A 19,980-nucleotide genomic window follows, 5' to 3' on the forward strand; every position below is an offset into this window, starting at 1 on the left:
TAGTAGGACAAGGTAATTTGGCTCTTGGCTCCCCCCCGTATCTCTCTGTCTGAGTTCTGCACTGATCTGAGCTCCTATTTCCAAAGTTTACCTCAAACAAACAAGTGCAGGTGACAGGAAGCCTCCAGCGCCGCTAACTGCTCCTCTGCTGGAACAAAGAGGGGGGACGTCCGGATGGCTGCTAGCTTTGATCAGGCCCAGGTAAACATCTCAATAGTATTCTAGTATTCTCTCCCACAAAAACAATCCCAGAAGTAAAAAAAAACAAAACAAAACAGACTTTGTTTAGATGTTTATTTGTGCAGGTTACATTTCAGACTGTGAATATTTTGGAGATTGAAACAAAATTGGAAGGGATTATATGTAGTGTTGAAAGATATCTGTACCTGTATACATTGAGCTTTCAAAGTACCATTTTCAATTGACAAAAAGGCCAAATTTAGGATCAGATCTTACATATTGCCATTAATGACACAAGTGATTGGAAACTTTTGTGTATTCTTTCTTCAGTCATTGGTTTTGTATCAGTTCAGTATAGCATAACATAGACAAGCCTACATTCAGTCTTGAGTATAATTTTGATTAGCACCAGTATAGAATGTATAGAGTAATTACAAAAAACAAAAAAACTATGGGATTTTAACAGGACAATGGTAGATGTTGATCATGTCTGAAGCTCAAACTGCAATCCAACGAGGTGTTCTGGTCATTTCTTTTAATAGATTCTTTTTGCAGACCAAGGTATGAAAACAAACTTAGCCTTGGTCTGGGGAAAAAAAAAAAAAATTGTATAAAAATTTAAAACTACATATAATCCCATAGTTAAACAATACAAAGATTAAAATATAGTGTGTTGGAGTGGTCCATATGTTTTACCAGACAAGTGAGTTCAGAGCGAGTTCAAAATCATTTCCTATAAAATACTATTGAAAAAGTTCACAATTCAGTCAGTTTTACAGAGATTGTCAAGAGGTATCGAACAGTTTTTAAGGTTCTAAATATAATAATCACAATCAGAAACAGCGACAAACTTAAATTACATAGTGCTGCACGTAATGTCCTTCAGAACTATGTCAAAACACAAAATGCATTCACGCTTCACAGTGCAGTTTGGTCTCTGTAAAAACACTCGATACTTCATACAGGAAAAAACAGTGACCTCGAAGCCAAAATATTCAATAAAATCTGGAGAAAAAAAAACTAAAAATACTTGAGAAAGTACCCTTCAAATGAAATAGTTTGTGTTTTGCCCACTTTGAGATGACCTGTCTTCTTTAGGACACGCTACCAGGTTGTCTCCATAAAGATGAGATTGTTTGCGTAGAATGTTCCAAACAGGTTTGTCACAATAATACATTTTGAAGTTTGATATATTGTTATAATATTGAAACTAATTTATGCCACTGACACAGTAACCCAAGAGCAGATTTAAAGCACAAAAAAGTACGTACATGTAAGTTCTACATGTACAATATTGTTAAAAAGCTGCAAAAAAAACAAAAAAAAACAAAACAACGCAGAATGAAACACTTTATTAATTAATTTGCATCTGTAATGAGTCATAGAAGTTACCAATTAAACCTTTTATGGATTCAATCTTATAATTTTGCCAAAAAATAACCAAAGGTTTCCCAATAGTGCAAAGAAAATGTTCACAAGAAAAATATATTGTTCTGCCTTCCATATACTGAAAAAGTCGATATAGTGATTATCGTGACAGCCCTAGTTCCAAAGTATGGCATTAAATGTGAATGTATCTATCACCATGGAGACAAGCATGCCAGGCCAACTTACAGGCCAGATCTCAGACCCCGCTCAAAGCAATTAGCAATAAAAACACCAAATACAAAATAATTGTGATGGAATGTGTGATAAACAGGTGACGTACCCTCAACCAGAAAAGTTATATTGTGTACCTTTAAAATATCCACTAACTTCATGTTTCCCCATTTGACATACAAACCAACCTTCACCAACCCGTGTTTCATTACAAACACTGTGACATGAACTTCTGGAAGCCAAAAACGTAGAAAGGAGTATCAATGTATGTATGAATTCACTGATCAGACTGAGAAAAAAAAAAAAAAAAAAAAAAGTGTTTACATTTACATTTAATAAGCTGTGTGTTTTTCTTTGAACATATTTGGAATGTGGGGCTTAAGATGTCTACGTAGTAAATCATTTTGCATGCCGTACTATACTGTACTATGACCCCCCCCCCCTAAAAAAAAAAAAAAAATTCTGGATTAAATGGATAAAATATTTCTCTTGGAATATTTTAATGGCACTTTAGCTCTAATTAAGCCTTGTCAAACTTCAAATATAGTTGACTAGAAAGCTAAAAACTTAAAAAAATATCTTAAAAGTTTAATCATCACAGTGGACATGTGGTTGTAAACATTACGTTATATTATTTCAAAGCTACATTGTCTGCAGTTTGGCAAAAATAAGATTTGGATAAAAATGTACATTTGGAAAGTCCTGAGGTCTGCCATAAAAAAGACTGGTGGGACAAAGGTCTCCATAGAAGCACCGTCGTCACTATAAATATTCAGTTATTTCGTTTTTGTTCGAACTGCACCTTGCCAGCCAAATGAAAAGAGCAGACTTCCTCAAAACGACCGCCTCCAACTCAGTCACTGATGGACCGTTGCCAAACTTCTGCTGTAACTAGGCACTTTTGGGATCTAAAGGCATATGGAATGATCATTTTAAGGAAATTGAGCCTTGGTAGCGTGCAGAAAAAGAAAAGAAAGCTCACGAACAATGAACTATATCTGAAATTTGCCTTTGAGGGGGGGAGTGAATTAAAGAGGGACAGAAATGAGCAGGTAATTTGGCACTGCAGAGCTGCTGAGTAATGGAAGGATGAATAAAAGTAAGTGAAAGGAACACTATTTTGTACATTGTAATGGTTTAGCACAGATGAACAAAGTAAAGTTATATAAAGGCTGTAATACTTGTCATCAGTAGATTTTTGTGCATGTTATGTTTGAGTTAAAATGTTGAACGAATGCTACAGGTAGATACTGAATTAGAATAATACTACAGTAAAAACATACAGTAGGCTAATAGTAAATAACTAATAAAAGCACATGTTATGGAATTAGAATCATGTGGGAAAGTTTGTGCATTTCAGTGGTTCAATTTAAAGTGTAAACAATGCTAATGTTTTGTACACACAGATATTGTGTTTCTTTCAATTAAAATCATGACGTGCAAGTAATTAAAGGGATAAATGACTTAAATTTGACAAAATATAAAATGATTATCAATTTAAAACTACAATAAAATAACAACTAATTTTGACACATTTGATTACATTTGTAGGTAACATGTTATAATAAGTACACCTTAAAGAACCCATATTGCACTATTTCGTTATGTTGTTTCCTCATCACAAACATACCTGGAGATGTATTTATTTCACTCACATTTTTAACACACAAACCCAGCATATTTAGGCTGAGTTCACTGTTCCACCTTGTGATGGCATGTGGTAATACAGGAAGAGCTCCATTGTGTTTTTAAACTCCATACACCTTCACTAGAATCATTTGGATAATTTCAGTCCCTGAATTTCCAGTCTCTATTAAACTAAAGGCAAAAGGTAGCTATTAACTTGAAAACGTATAAATGAAACAAATCACAACTCCAGGTATGGTTTTGATGAGGTAACAAAATTATAACATGACTTAAAGCTCAAAAGAGTAAATTGTGTCTAATATAGGACCTTTCAATGATTCAGGCTTGGTAACAACTTAAAACCCTAACCCCGTATTTGAATAGTTACTAAGCTTGATTCTTAACATGCTTTTTGTTCATTATGAATTAAGTATTTCTTCAAAGGTCCTGAATAGTGTAGTTATTACAAAGTGTTACCCATTTGTTATAGAAAGTAAAAAATACTATGCAAAAAATGTGTTGCCTCTGTCCCAAACCTGGATAAATTTAGATATTTGTATCAGACAAGGCATTAGCCACATTTAAAAGAGTTGCTATAACAGTATCAGGAAAAAGCCTGATTGAAAAATACACAGAATTTCTATGGTTTGAGTTTCAATAAAATTGAACTACTAAACACAACCTTTCCCCAATATTCACATTTACAAACAGTGTGCAGATTATAATTTTTCCTTTAAATAATAAATAGTCCAACATATTTGGTCACATGGAGTGTCATCAGGTAGTCACCAATCTCAGCATGTTTTGCACACTTCACCGATTGTTAAAAGTAGAATTCAGTGAATTTCAGAGATCAGTAGTAATGACGGGTGTAACTCCATGAATTAACAGCGTTGGCCCAAGATCTTTGGTCAGCATCTCCAATTGGTGTAAATATGAAGCATATCGGCGTGTGTCAGCAGGGGGGCGGGGCAAATACAAGAAGCGGACAGCGGCTGGAGGTTTAGCCTGGTCCAGAATTAGCTTATTTACTGCTGCGAGATACTCATCTGAAAGACGCGAGGTGTTGCTAGGGAAACTGTTGGCATACTCCTCCTCTTCATCATGCTTGGTGCTTTCCGACGATTCTGTTGACTTAAAATCACCTTGCCGTTGCCAGTGTAGCTCCACCTGCTGGTCCCATGGCACAGGGTAGACTTGCGCTTTAATCCTCAACTCCTTCAGCAAGTGGCCTAACTTTTGCTCTGCTCCCTGCACACTCCTCCCCTCCTCCACGCACAAGAAAAGGCGGATTGTTGCTTTGCGCCAAGCTCGGACCATGTTCAAAATGCAGGCTAGTTGTAATAGGAAGAGAGAGCAGGTGTCCACATAGCTACAGCTGTCTGGGCGAAACAAGTTGACTGGCCATACATCGATAAAAACTGCACTTTTGAATTGAGAGAATGATTGTGGTGACAATGCTTCGGCGCGGTCAAAATCATTAAAATACCGAGCCAGGATGACGTTTTTAGACATCTTCATAGCATCGGCGACAATAGCTACGTACTCCTGGGGGCTAAGGACCTTGCCATCCACAGTAGTGCCTTGTTTGTCGCCTGGCTCGCGCAAAGGGGCAAAGTGGAACGGGGGGGAGGTGCGCTCTGCGTCCTGGGAGTGGTTGGACAGGTCTATGGACTGACTGGAGGACATCACCGGGTCGATCAGAGTGTCTCGAGGGGCGCAGTCATCAAAGAAACCGAGGACTAAAGTGTTAGGGCGCATGCCACCTGAAAATGAGAGACAGAAATAGTGATTAGATGCTATGATCCAATAAAAGAAGGCATTAGTCAGAGGTGTACTATGGAACTTTTCGCCAAGAATGTCCCGCAGTATGGCACTAAACCTGTCCTTCACATGAAATCAAATACAGGTGTTTTAATGCTTAAAAATACCTTGACCATTCTGTATTTAGTGTGACCAGGTTATCCTCTCCACAGATCTAATCTGTAACTTTGCTGCGTGGCTTCACCTGTTTATCTCCACTGCAGACAGTCAAGTTTACTGTGGCATATTCCAAGCAAAGCAATAACATCTCCATAGAGGCAAGCAGGTGGCATACCATCAACTAGAAATGCAGCCATTGCCTTCTTAAACAACAGGCCCCGCTGAGGCATAATGTCTGTTTTTGTAATGTGTTTATGTGACTGTGATATTTAGTGTTTATCTGTGTATATGTCAGATGTGCTCTGTGTATGTGGAAAGAAATCTCCCCCCCCGGGGACAATAAAGTAAAGTCTAACTGAAACAAAACAACTCCAGATATGTTTATGACGAGGTATCAACATTATAACATGGCTTAAAGCTCACAGGAGTCAATTTCACATTAATATTGGCCCTTTAAATATAACAAAAAAACTGCTCAGCTTGTGGTAAAATCAAATGCAGAGAAATGAGTTTTACAAGTTAAGATGAATTGGTTAGACTTATGTATTACTTGTATAACTATTATTGTTTGAAGATATTTCTGATTAGAAACCAGTTATACCTTTTTCAAGCAAACCAATGGTCAAGATTTTCTATTTAAATTTTGATTTTTTGTTTTGTTCAGGCAATATTTTTGAGCCAGATAAAAATATCTAACATAAACAAAACAAAAACATCCAACTAACAAAAGTATTTTAATCCATACTATGCAACTTTTCTGTTGGAGTGTCCGCAACCTGCTTGACTCCTTGCAGATGTTATTGGAATGTTCCTTACACAAAATTGAGTCTTGTAAGTTTTAAGTCATGTCTTTAAGTAGCCTATAAATCTGTGTATTCAAACATATAGCATATGTATTTTAACATATATAGTATATATTGTATATAATTTATATATTAATAATGCAACAATTCAGGCGTTAAGAGATTTGATTTAGTTTGAATCTAATAAAATAAGGACTAATGTTAGGAAAAGAAATGTGTTTTAGGAATAAGACTGGAATAATCTCACTGATGAATTTAAGTTGAACCTAAATTTGTCTAAATTCAAAAAAAGGTTTAAAACATAAATTCATTCATACATATCCATTGCAGTAGGTTATATGAGCCAAGACATCTGTGTAGATATGAGATATGGATTTAAGTAAATAAACCGTGTGTTGGTGTTGGTGAGGATGGGCTTACATAAGCACATGGCTTCAGCCCAATCTTTTTTTTTTTTGGTTTAATTAATGAAGGAAATGTTTTGTAAAGAATAAGAGAAAAATGTAAACAACCAAAATAAGATTCATTTTTTCTTTCATTCATCCAATAGCAGGGTCGCTAAAGATTAAATAGGATAGGTTCAGCTAACTGGAGACAATAGATATTTACAACTCCAGTGTGGTTAGCCCCTCCCTTCAAATAGATATAAGACAAGATTCCATCAAAGAAATGGCAGAAACCCTTTTAGTAAGGGTGTGAGGGCTCCTGGGTGTCGTAGTCACGTCTGCACCTGGTTTAGTTGACCACAGAGTAATCCGGCCCTGTATTAGATAATAAAGTGCTGCTCTTGGTTTGGGGTCGCTGATGTTCCTGCACTGGGTCACTTGGATTTGGTGGGGTTCCAGGGATGGTCTTGCTGTTACCATTCAATAGATGCGCATGGTGCGATACTATGATGACGGGGCTGTCCTACCCTCAGTCAACATACGACTATAAAAGACATGAAACGAAGAGTCATGGGGCGAAGCCCTATTCTAGGGCCGACCCCTCATCCATGGTGCCAAGCGACAGCCCTCTGGGGAACAGGGGTCATGGAGTCATCACCCAAGTGTCTCTGCTATTGCAGGAAGCACTGCGAGCGAAGAAGACAGTAGGGGCTCCCGCCCGAGTTCAGAATGTCAAAGTGAAGAAATTCAATGAAGCGCGGGTGAAAGTGGGGTAACTATGACTCGATTAATGTAGCTTATAGATCTGTGTATTCAAACATTAAGTTTTTACCATTGAATTGTGGGATAATAAAAAAGACAATATTATACTATTCTCCCACTTTAGCTGTTGCGTGGGTTGCTGCTCATTTCTAAGTATCAGATGTCTAACTCAAAGGGCATACAGACATCAGACTGGCATTTTCTGCTTAATATGACTGAAGTGTGATAGTGTAGCACTGACCCAGTCCCGAGATGAAGAGCAGATGCTGAACTCCGTGTCGCACTGAATTGGCCAGAGTCAGGTTGACGAAGGCTTTGATGTTGAGATGGTCCACCAGAGACAACCAGGAGTCATACTGAGACTGCAGAGGGTCTGATGGGAGTTTACCTATGACAGACGGACAATAAAGAGAGACGATTAACAGGGTAACGACAATATTATGTATTACTCAGGTCAGCATTGTCCTGATGCTAACATTTCAGACTCGATTTCAATACGAAGTAATAGACTCAGTGTTGATTCAGATTGAAAACACCAGGTTCATGACGTCACAAGGTGGAACAGAACGTTTGGAGCTTTGGAGATGTAGACTAATAAAGGGTTACTCAAACTGTGTCAATGCAGCAAAACTCAACTGGGTATGTTTTTGAAGAGGTAACAACATTATAACATGGTTTAAAAGTCACAGGTGTCAGTTTTGTGTAATATAGGACCTTAAAACGAGTGATCGTCTTGTTTTAACGACTTTCTCAGAGACACAGAGGAGCGTGGGCAGTGAATGGTTGCGTCAGATTCGAACGCATGTGACTGCTGGAGATAGAGAAGCAGCCACAGAGGCACACACAGAGAGACAGGTGATCAATCAAAAACAACACATACATATGCATAAACAGGCTCCAGTCCAACCACTGTCTAACCACAGCCTACTGCAGTCTACAGGCCCAGGAGGTAAACTCAAACACCAGGATTTCTGTAGTCTGCTAAAATGGTCTGTGAATTACTTAAAACGCTAAGAGAAAGTGTAATGGATTTTAAAATTATATAAAAGGTATTACAACTAGTTTGGGGATTTGAGAATAACCCTAATCCCTAACTCTAACCCTAGTCCCTAACCTCTAAGCCTAAAACATTTTAACTTTGAATTTGAAAATATTAGGTGAAAGAATAAAAGTATTAATACAGTAATCCTAACCAGATGGGATGTAATTTTAGAATGGTCAGAATTCAGATGTTATCGTGTTGCCTGGAATGTTTCTCCATATGGTATTAAACACGTCTATCTCCATAGAGAGAAGCTGTTGATCATTTTACAGGTGAGATCTATGGATAGGCGACTTTGTTCACAGTAAGTAATGCATGTTTATCAAGGTATTTTTAGCTATATAAAACATCTGTAATTAAATATGACACATAATTGACTCTTGTGAGTTTTAAGTCATGCTATAACGTTGTTACTTCATCAAAGATATGTATGAAATTATCCAAATGATTCTAGTGATTTTCCTGTATTACCACATGACATCACAAGGTGGAATGGAGAAGTCTCAATATGCAGGATTTGTGTGTTAAACGTGTGTGAATGAAATATAACACAAGTCTGGGAATGTTTTTGATGACGAAACATTATAAAAACAGATATTATAAAACAGTGTAATCTGGGCCCTTTAATGAATGCACTGTGGAGCATTTCAGGATGTGCAGTAACTTCTCAATGAAGACCAGAAAAGTTACATAGTGCCCGTTTGAAAGTTCCAGTAATACGGTGAGAGAATGTTCTTAAATCATGTTTGTAGTGGCTTCACATGTAGCGATTTTCTCAGTTTTTTCTCCAGTCAAAACACTTGGCACTATACAGACCACATTAAAACAGTGGGAGAAAGTGTGGTCTAAGTAGTTCTCAACAACAAACTCATTATAATCAAACAAATGGCTGCTTCATATTTCTCAGTTTGGACCAAGTGCTCAGTCCAGGCTTGAATTAGCAGCGCACTCAAGTCATAATGAACAAAATCATTCTCACTGTGGGGGTCTGATCCAGAGCAAGTCCAGTTTCTCTCGTGTCAATAAGAACAAAGAACAAAGAGTGTAGTCAATAATCCAATTTAAACTATAATATCTTTGCTAATAAGGAAGAGGAAGTTAACTTAACCCTGTGAATAGGGTAACTAATTGCATCACTTTGTTGGGTAGACTGGTAGCTTTTGCTAGTGCTAGCAGTAGTAGTAGAAGTAGTACTCATAGTAGGAGTGTAGTAGAAGTTGTCGTTGTAGTAGTAGTGTCACAATACTAAAATTTTAAACTCGATTTCCATACTAAGGAATAGACTTGATACTTGATAACATGCTCTATTTACAACAGAATGTGATTTTCAACATTACATCATAGTACTTTCTTTTATATTATCATGTGGTCTTATATCTGTGTAGTCCCTCAGTCATCCAGGTAGGTTCCATAGTGGTCCATGGGTGTATACTAGTCTATGTGGTTTTATACTTGTTCTGAGACAGCTCAAGATCATTCTAAAGCTGTTCAGGAAAGGTTTGCATCCATCCTGTGAATGAGACTTTTTTAGTACCGATACTTGCTGAAATGAGTATCTAGTTTCTATACAATTTTTTATATCAATCAGTATCTGATTTGTTATACTTTTGACAGCAGTAGGTAGTGGTGGCACTAGTAGTTCATACAAAGGTTACTTGACTTGGAGAAAACCAGGGATAAAAATGTGTAAGGAATGACATAAACTAACCAACAGGAAAAGATGGATTGATAAATATTGAAATGGTTAAATAAATAAATCCTATGGCAGTGTTGGAATCGATGCATTTTTATAAGGTGCAAAACACATTTTTGAATACTCCTTCAAATCTTAAATCTACAAACTCTGAAACTATTTGCAAATCTTTGACTGGTTGCAAGGATGAAAAAAAAACAAACAAAACAAAAACACTTGTACATGTAATTATTGTTACACGTTAATAGTCCCCTCACACCTGAATGCTAATGCTTCTCTTTAATAGGTTTGTTTAAAAGCAAAGTAGCATCACTGTGTTGGATTTATCCTGCTCATAATTAATAGACGCATTATACACACTTGTTTGATAAGATTAAATATTGTGAAAGCATTTTAGCATAAACAAAATAGCTGTAGAATACCCAGAGAGCAGTGGTAGCATTCTTAATAAGGATTCCAATGGGACTGCATTCAAATGAGTTTAGGCACGGAGGTACTTTTAGTTTTTACTTTTGTTTGGAAAAGTTACAATTCACAACTTAATACAGTTTTATAAAATATTTGCCATGTTTTAGAAGTATCCTTTGAATATCTTTGAGCCTTATTTTGTCCTTTATTTTGTATTAAAATAACTTCAACACTCCAAAAAAGGAAGTTAATACAAACCTGTACCACAAAATATGACTGAATATTTGTAAGAAGGTTACACAAGCACAAATGGCTTGACCACATTTTTACCAAACTGAAAACTTTTGAATACAAATTACTTCTTGTGAGTGGAGCTATTCTACCCAAGTTAATAATTGAGCTCAAATTATTCTAATGTTGTTTACAGGGTGGTTCACCAATATCTCAAGTGAAATGATTTGAAAATTGTTTAAGTCATGTATTCCAGTCATGTATTCATTACTTCTGAGCTTCTAAATCTACAGCAAACATAAGAATGTATATAACAAAACTACAATGTGTCTTTTTAACACCTTAGCATGTACCGTCAGAAATCAGAAATCAGAAATTCTAGCTTTCTGAACTGCATACATTAGACTAAGCCTGTCACAATAACACATTTAGAAGTATGATATATTGCTGAAGTAAATAAAGACGATGAAGGATAATATTGAAACTAATTTATGCCACTGACACAATAACCCAAGAGCATAAACCACAAAACTATTCTAAATCTACAGTATTGTTAAAAAGTCATGAGCTGCAATAGTTTACACTTCACTACAAAGTCACTCAGTCAGAGCATTGGGGAGGTTGACCAATAGGAGGAGAGTCTGGGGCCAAAGTGTTTGATTCTAACGCAGCATTAAACAGAGAAACCCTACCCAAGATTTGCCAATATGACCAAAACAGCAGATTACACACATTGATGAAATAACGATTCAGTTTCGATCCCCATATTCCCCAACCCACACAATCTCACAGTGTATTTTGACTTACTGAGGTCTCCCAGTTGGATGTGTCCCAGGACATAGAGGCCACTCTTCTTGATGTCGTTGATAAAAGTGATGAGACCGACACTGCTGCGAGGGTTCGACACCATCAGCAGAATCTGGGGTCTCCAGAACTTCACATGATCCTTCCTCACGTCCAGCATGAGCAGGTATTTACGCACCTAAAGGAGAAAAGTACCAGAGTATCCAACGTTATCTCAAGTCATTTCTATGTCGTCAGGTCCATATTTGCAAAATATTACAGCTCTGCTCATGCTGCAGTCTGGTGGTAAACATTTATGGTTGGTTTTACATTTCCCCAGCTCACATGATTGAAAGGGCAAGTCAAGAATGACACTGGTCAATAAGAGACACTGTGGTCCTTTGGTATGTAGAAAAGGCACTAAGGTATTTATCAAGAAAATTACATGTACACTGACACTAGAATTATAACTTTTTTTAGGAGCAACATTATGATTTTTTATGGGTAATCACTGAACAAAAAAAAAAAAAAAAAAATTGGTTTAGCAAACACATGAACACTTTCATACATTTTTTTAAAAAAGCTCAAACAATATTAGTAACATAATGAACTCCCTGGTAATTAGCAGTGATGGAACATAAAAGCAGTAAAGTACTGTACAAATATAAGTACAAATCTGTACTTAAATGTAGTGAAGTTAAAGTAAAAAGTATCTACTTTTGAGAGGAGGTATCTGTACTTTCTACCCCACTACATTATTGAACAGGACATGAAAGTAAATTTATTTTTTTGAAATGTTATTATAGCTTGAGACTTGTTGAAAGGGCTGAGTGGTCTGTCTTCAATATGTCCGTAGTTTGAGCAAACACAAATATACACATTAAAACAGTTAGGGGAAAAAAAAAAAAAAATCTATTAAATTTTTTCTGTTGGACAAAAGTCAGCACAAGTCTTTATCAAAAATAGTTAATTGTAGCTTTATTAGATCTGAAAATGTGTGTGAAATACTTTTTTTTTACTCTTTAAGTACCTTTTAAATGGTTACTTTAATACTTTCCTTTAAGTAGATTTTTTCTTGGGATACTTTTACTTACTGTTATTTTTTGCTCCAGTATCTGTACTTTTACTTAAGTAGCAAAATTGAGTACTTCTTCCACCACTGGTAATCAGAATCATTAAAAACAATCATCATATATATGAAACTATAACACTATAATAGTACAGCTACAGTAGTACAGCTTGATGTAGTGAATTATTTATTTCTTTGATTTGTTTATGAAATGGTCAGTCAGATCTCTTGGGAACAGTACATCCTCACATATGTTGCACAATGCAATAACAGACATGAACAATGAGATTCATGTTCACAAGCCTGTATCATGGTGCGATTATGGGATACGATCATGTGGAACCAAACACTGAATTTCTCTTAACTCTCTCACCACACAACCACATGAAAAAAAAAAAATAAATAAAAAAATCAAAACATCCCTGCTATAGCAAGGTAAATCTCAACCTTCAACATGAATTATTAATACTATAATTTTTGCACTATAATTAGATACCTATAGACTAGACATATCAAAGTAAAACATTACTGAACATAATTACCATAAATTGAATAATAATTTGATTTTAATGGACAGCTACCACCAGATGACAGTGAAGTGTGTGTGGTTAAAGCCATTGGTACAGAATGGCAGCCACATCTCTCTGCCAAGACAGCTGTGGCTAACCACTACTTTAAAATAATGACTTTGAGTGAATACAAGTTTTATAACCCTTGGGATGTCACAATATCAAATTTTAGTGTTATCGATCGATTGTGAGAGAAAGAGAATTCAATTTTTTTACCACAAATAGTGAGATCCTGATTTAGTTTCATTCACAATGTCTAAACGTCAGAATATTGTAGCTTTCTGGTGTAAGCAAACACGCCATATTTCTTCTGGTTGTTTATTTTCTGAACACAAGGGCTACTGTAGACTGTAACCCACGCCAAAAAAAGAGCAAAACAGCAGCCTCAACTCACTAGAGCCAGTCTCCAAAATAGACCAGTAATTGACGATTAGAACCTTCACATCATATACTGCATATATAAGTGGACATAGCTAACCTGCTAGCCGCCGCATTCCAGATAGGAAGTGATCATAGGCACACTTCCGGCTCCATCGACTCTAGAAAACTGTTGCGTCTCTCTGTAAATGTTGCAGTGAGCCTCGTCACTTTGGTCTTAAAATGTTCGTATTTATTTATTTATTTATATATTTATTTGACAGGGACAATGCAATCTGACATAGTTACAACATGAACATTGCAGCTGATGTGATGCATATAGAGTTTATAGCAAAAGCTAATTCTCAACTCCCGTCCCTGGTTGGGCTTCTCCACAATTCACCAATATGCAAAATATATTAAAACACCTGCCCCTTAAAATAGATACATCAGTGCCCAAAAATACATTCAACACTCACACGTTCTCTCTGTCTCTGTCATACTGCCTATTTACAAGTGGGTACAGTTTTGACTCATTTTCAGCCAGTTCTTAACCCTAGAGGTGAACATTTTCAACTCAGAAATGTTTTTTATTTCAGTGGGCAGTGAGTTCCACAGTTTGCAGCTCTGATATGAAAAGGCGGACTGTCCAAAAGAGGTTCTCTGCGTTGTGGGATTGTACAGTTCTTGTTTATGGTGCCTCTTGTCACTCTGGTGCTGTTTAATCTTTGTATAAATGTACTTGGAGTGGTTCTGGGGCCAAGTTATAAATACACTTAAAACATAATTTAAGAAAACATAAACTAGTAAAACTTTCAAAACTTAATAGATTATATTTTTTAAGGATGTGACAATGATGAAAACGGATTGGCTTTCGATCCATAATTTTGATTGCTTGGTTGTACAAAGAACCAATGCGCTTTGTGGCTGAGGGAGCTGCCTGGGCCCATGCTGTCATGCAGTAGGAGATATGGGAAAAAATCATACCATGCATGTACAGCAGGGCTGCCTGATCTGGAATATACTGCCTTATCAATTTAAAACAATTTAGATTTCTTTGTATTGTTTTGGCTATACTCTTAACATGCTTATCAAATTTTAGTTGGGGGTCTAAGACCAACCCAAGATATTTCAAATCGTTAACTACTTGTATTTTATCATTTTGTAAATTTATTTGAAATCTTTGGTCTACATTTATTTTTTTAATAGAAAAACACATAGAAGTAGTTTTTGCAAAATTTAGAGTCAGCTTATTTTGAGTTAGCCACTGACTAACCTCAGCCATGCATGCGGACAAAACATCCGCCGCCTGCTCTGGTGTCTTTGCGGGTGCATAAAAAACTGCGTCATCCGCATAAAGTTGGCAGCGGACACCTGGGCAGATCAAAGGCAAGTCATTTATAAACAGACTAAACAGCAATGGTCCCAATATGGAGCCCTGAGGTATGCCCATGCGAATATTTGCGAATGGAGATTTATTTTCGGCCACTTTAACACACTGTTTCCTATCCTGAAGGTAAGAGGCAAACCAAAAAATTGCCTCAGGGGCGATATTGAATGATGTCAATTTTGATACAAGCAAACTGTGATTAACGGTTTCGAAGGCTTTTTTTAGATCGAGAAACACAGCTCCTACGACCTCACCTCTATCGAGGGACTTTTTTATATTTTCAATAAAACAGCAGTTTGCTATTTCGGTTGAATACCCTGCTCTGAAACCAAACTGCTGCGAGCTGAGGAGCTGATTAGCCTCCAAGTAGTCAGTAAGTTGTGCTGCTACAATTTTTTCGATTACTTTGGACAGTATAGGTAAAATTGATATTGGCCGGTGATTGGACATAGAATCTGGGCTTCCTGCTTTAAAAATTGGCACAATCACTGCTTTTTTCCAACCTAAGGGAAATTTTGATTTTTTTATGGACAAATTGACTAGATGTGTCAAAGGTTTAACTAATACATTACTGTAGCGCTTGAGAAAACAGCTATTTAGATTATATACCCGCTCTACATGATCCTGGTGTTTTTATTTCACTATTGTGTCCATAAATCAAGATATGAACATTAACACAGCATTGCTAAGCACCCACTTCCTGCTAAACCAGCGGTGCGGGCGGGAAGGGGCGTTACTTTCAACAACCTTGCTTTGGATTGGCTCTTTGGTTGCTATGATACTTGTGGTTGGAATTCCTGATTTGCAACTTGGCTCCAAATTCGCCCCATAACTGCTAGCCTCGATGAGTTTCATTTGACTAGAGCCGAACACTATGGGTGACGTCACACTCCCTTAATCCACTTTATACAGTCTATGCCAGTAACTGATGAATAGAACCTTCACATCAACTTGTTGGCATAGCAACCAAGTGTCACATACAAAAGCAGTTACATTAACAACATCATAAACAGTTACAAGGACAACAAAAGGTGTCAACTCTGAACTAAACACAAAATATAAGCTCATTACAATAAGTTAATGTGACATAAACAATCGGATATAAAGCTTTAAAAAAATAAATAAATATTTGGAGCATACATTGAATTGAAATTGAAATTACTTTTATCTTTTGAAATGATCACAATTATTGATTAACCAAATGATCTTGACATTCCTATAACAAACTGATGCATTCAGCCTGTATCATCACTAACATTTCATACATTCGTTTAATCCTTGCATGTTTTTGCTCAACCTTTTCTTTTAACTTGACCAATCAGACATAATATTTTAATGATCTGATAATTTGTGTTTAGCTCAGAGTTGACACCTTTAGTTGTTCTTATGTGTCGTTGTTAATGTAACTGCTTTTGTACATGACATTTGGTTGCTGCGCTGACAAGTTGATGTGAAGGTTCTATTCATCATTTTCTGGTCTCTTTTGGAGACTGGCTCTAGTGAGTTGAGACTGCTGTTGTTTTGCTCTTGTTTTGGCGTGGGTTAGTCTACAGTAACCCTTGTGTTCAGAAAATAAACTACCAGAAGAAATTTGTGTGTTTCCTTGCACCAAAAAGCTACAATATATGCACTTAAACCTTTTGACATTTGTTAACCTTATATGGCGTTATTAGGCATAATTTTCTTTGGATTTGGAATATAGAACTTCTACATCTATGATTTAAGTTCCATTTAAACAACAAACTGCAGGCCCTTTTTGGCAGTATCTACAAAAAGCTGTTATGGGCTTAAAAGGTCTATGACAGTGACTTTAAAATAACTTTTACATGTTCTTAAATTTGAGAGTGTATTTATTACACTTACAGTAATGATTGGAGAAATAAAGTGCGTCCCTTTATGTTAATACTGGCCCATAAATTGAGAAGCAATCATCAGGATTTGGTAATGCAACTTTAGGGAAGCGGTTTGTCTCTGTCTGGACACCTATAAATCAGGATCTTTTTATAGAGCTAATATCTAATCTCCGAAATGATGCTTTTGGCCTGTAATTCCGGTAATAGAAAACCAAATAAAACAAGGCCGCGGAACTAAATCCCAAAGCTTTTAGTCATCTCATTCTTTGTGTTTATCTGAATTTGCTTGGTTCTCATCCATCAGAGCATCATGATTTGACTGCCACCTCAGTCCCATCCATCAACCCTCCATCACTCATCTAAAACGGAGAATATTCCGCTCCTCCTCCGATACCATCTCCTCTTTTGTTTTGCTCTCGTAAACACAGTTGTCAGCTACTGCGTTACTTTAGCGGACCTTCCCTTTTGCTCAATGTCACCCAGTTGGCAGTCGGCCATCTTGGATAGCTCTTGCATAAAAGATGATGGGATGTACATGGTATTAACACACATGGACTGTGCTGCTACGGGACAATTGTACTGAGGTTGTATTATTTAAAACTTGATGTGATGACATGTCATTAGGGCTGGCGACCAATACTGACAGAAATTAATATCTCAATCATAGGCTGTATTAAGAAGTGGACTAGGGGAGTGTGACCAAATTGTTCGACTCCAGTTAAATGAAGTTCATCGAGGCTAGCAGTTACAGGGGCGAATTTGAAGCCAACTTCCATATTTGGAATTCCGACTGCGAGTATCATAGTAACGGAAAGAGCCAATCTGAAGCGCCCGCACCACTGGTTTAGCAGAGAGCAGGCGCTTAGCAATGCTGTCAATCAAATCTGTTGCTAATGCTACCAGGAGCAACCCTGGAGAAAGAAGGCACCTGATTTGTCTGTTATTAATGTTCATATCTTGATTTATGAACCCAATGGTAAAATGGAAATAACAGGATCATGTAGAGTGGGTTAATACAAACATTTTAAGACCAAAATGGCAAATCTGCCAGCAGTAGTTATGGAGAGAGGAGCAACAGTTTTTCAAAAGAAAGTGAGTTGGAACGAGAGCCGATGGAGCCAGAACAGCACCCATTCTCACTTCCTATTTGGAAGTGGCAGGTTAGCAGGTTTGCTATGTCCATTTATATATAGAGACAATGGCCTCAATACTTTTTGGGGATTATTCCAATGGTAATATTAAGGCATTAAGTGCTTGTATATGTCTGAGGTCGAGATTCAAGTATCACAGAAAAAGTAAAACGTGAAAACAATTTGGCCATAGAATAGAAAGTCCAGTGATGGTTTATGGGCTTATAAACTGCACAGGAGTATTTATCTGTGATGCAACAAAATGGGCACAATGTGAATGGAGGACTTTTGAGTCCTCAAAGAAGAGGACTTTGGATTAACGTATTGATGAAACAAGCGTGAATGAAGCCAATATACAAGAAGTAGTTTAGCAGTTTTTGATGAGTGGACATCACTGTAACAAGCTCAAAAAAGTACATTTTGCATAATATCTGTTGTTAATGTCACTTTTGTACCATTTTAGAAATCATAAATGCTTTTCGTAGATGCCTCCCGAAAGTGGCTGCAGTATGTTTTCTAAATTTAAAGGGTCAATTTTTTTTTTTTTTTTTGATCCATGTTACAATGTTGTTTCCTCATCACAAACTTACCTGGAGTTGTGTCTCATGTGTGTCTCATTTACACATGTTTAACACACAAACCTTGCATATTTAGGTATTTAGGTTGAGTTCTTCTCTCAAATGCAAAACATTCTGTTCTATCTTGTGAAGTCATGCGGTAATACAGAAAGTGCTCCATGGTGTCTTTAATCTCCATACACCTTCACTAGAAGCATTTGGATGATTTCAGCTCTGGAAATGCCAATGTCCACTAAAGAAAAGGTAAAAGTTAACCGTTTAACTTGAAAACTACAGCTTCATGACATTACAAGGTTTCCAACAGCATTTCCACCATGTAGACTGAAAAATCCTTCATGATTAGTCTGTCTTAGATTAGTCTAACATGTGTGGCTGAAGTCTGTGTAAACTCTCAGCAGTCCAGGTCTGATCAACAGCGAAGAGTGCAGTGAGCATTATATTGGAGAAACTAAACAGCTACTCCATAAGAGGATGTACCAACACCGGCGTGAGAGTTCCTCTGGACCCCAGTCCGCCGTACATCTCCATCTCAAAGCCACTAACCACTCCTTTGAAGACAGTGAAGTTCACATCTTAGCCAGAGAAAAATTGTTTGAGAGGGGACATAAGAAGCTATTTTTGTTAGGAAAGAGAATCCTTCCTTAAACAGGAATGGGGACCTGAGACATAATCTCTCCCCCATCCATAACTCCATCCTCAGACCCAGAACAATGAGAACAATGCCAGGTTTGTTAAGGGCTGAATAGGGCAGTTTCAGCTGAAACTGGAGACAATAGATGTTTACAGTTTCAGTGTAGTTAGCTCCTCCCTTCAGATAGATATAAGGCAGTGGCCACCAGCAATCTAACCAGAACTGAAGAAGCGGCTTGGATGAGCAGCGAAACGTCTTCACTCTTACAAAGATTTGTCCAGTTGACAGAATTAACTTTGTCTTTTGCTATGTGTGGATGAAACAAAACACAACTCCAGGTATGTTTTTGAGGAGGTGACAACATTATAAAAAGGCTTAAAAACTCACAAGAGTCAATTTTACAACCACTTGAACTTTTACAAATTCAGATTAAAGTGTGACCATTAATGGAATATAAGGTTGGCAAGTGACACAACATATGGACTTGGGATAAGTTGTAACTGGTCACACTGATTTGTGGTTTACTGTTGCTTTATTGTATTGTATTGTTTTGGTTTGGTATTGTTTGCTGATACTCCAGCAACTGTATACTGTAGTGTTGTTACGATAGTAAAATTTCAAACTCAGTGTTGGTATTAAGCAATAGACTGATTACTGATACTGATACAATGACAATAAAAACACTTTAGACAACAGAATGTCATTTTCAACATTACATAATAGTACTTCCTTGAATATTACCATGTGATCTTTTATCTGTGTTATCCCTCAGTCATCCAGTTAGGTTCCAGAGTGGTCCATGGGCATATACTAGTCTATGTGTTCTTATACATATTCTGATACAGCTCAAGATCATTTAAAAGCTATTCAGGAAAGGCTCATTTCTGTCCTATTAATGTGATGGAATCTGATTTTCGATACTTTTGACGATCCTACTTGCTATATACAGTACTGTATTGTACTATGA

General features: G+C 36.9%; 1 protein-coding gene across 1 annotated transcript in view; it reads right to left on the bottom strand.

The window, feature by feature from the left end:
* Positions 1 to 305: 305 nt before the first annotated feature.
* Positions 306 to 19,980, bottom strand: part of zgc:153039 (uncharacterized protein LOC767698 homolog) — a 95,223-nt gene continuing 75,548 nt past the window's right edge. The window contains exons 11-13 of the mRNA XM_033977569.2: positions 11,461 to 11,635; positions 7,521 to 7,667; positions 306 to 5,171 (exon numbers count right to left, since the gene is read on the bottom strand). Of these exons, the coding sequence (XP_033833460.1) occupies positions 4,252 to 5,171; positions 7,521 to 7,667; positions 11,461 to 11,635 (1,242 nt within the window). The 3' untranslated portion in view covers positions 306 to 4,251. The remainder of the gene's footprint in view (positions 5,172 to 7,520; positions 7,668 to 11,460; positions 11,636 to 19,980) is intronic.

Source organism: Periophthalmus magnuspinnatus, chromosome 13, assembly GCF_009829125.3.
Source record: "Periophthalmus magnuspinnatus isolate fPerMag1 chromosome 13, fPerMag1.2.pri, whole genome shotgun sequence".
Taxonomy (NCBI): Eukaryota; Metazoa; Chordata; class Actinopteri; order Gobiiformes; family Gobiidae; genus Periophthalmus; species Periophthalmus magnuspinnatus.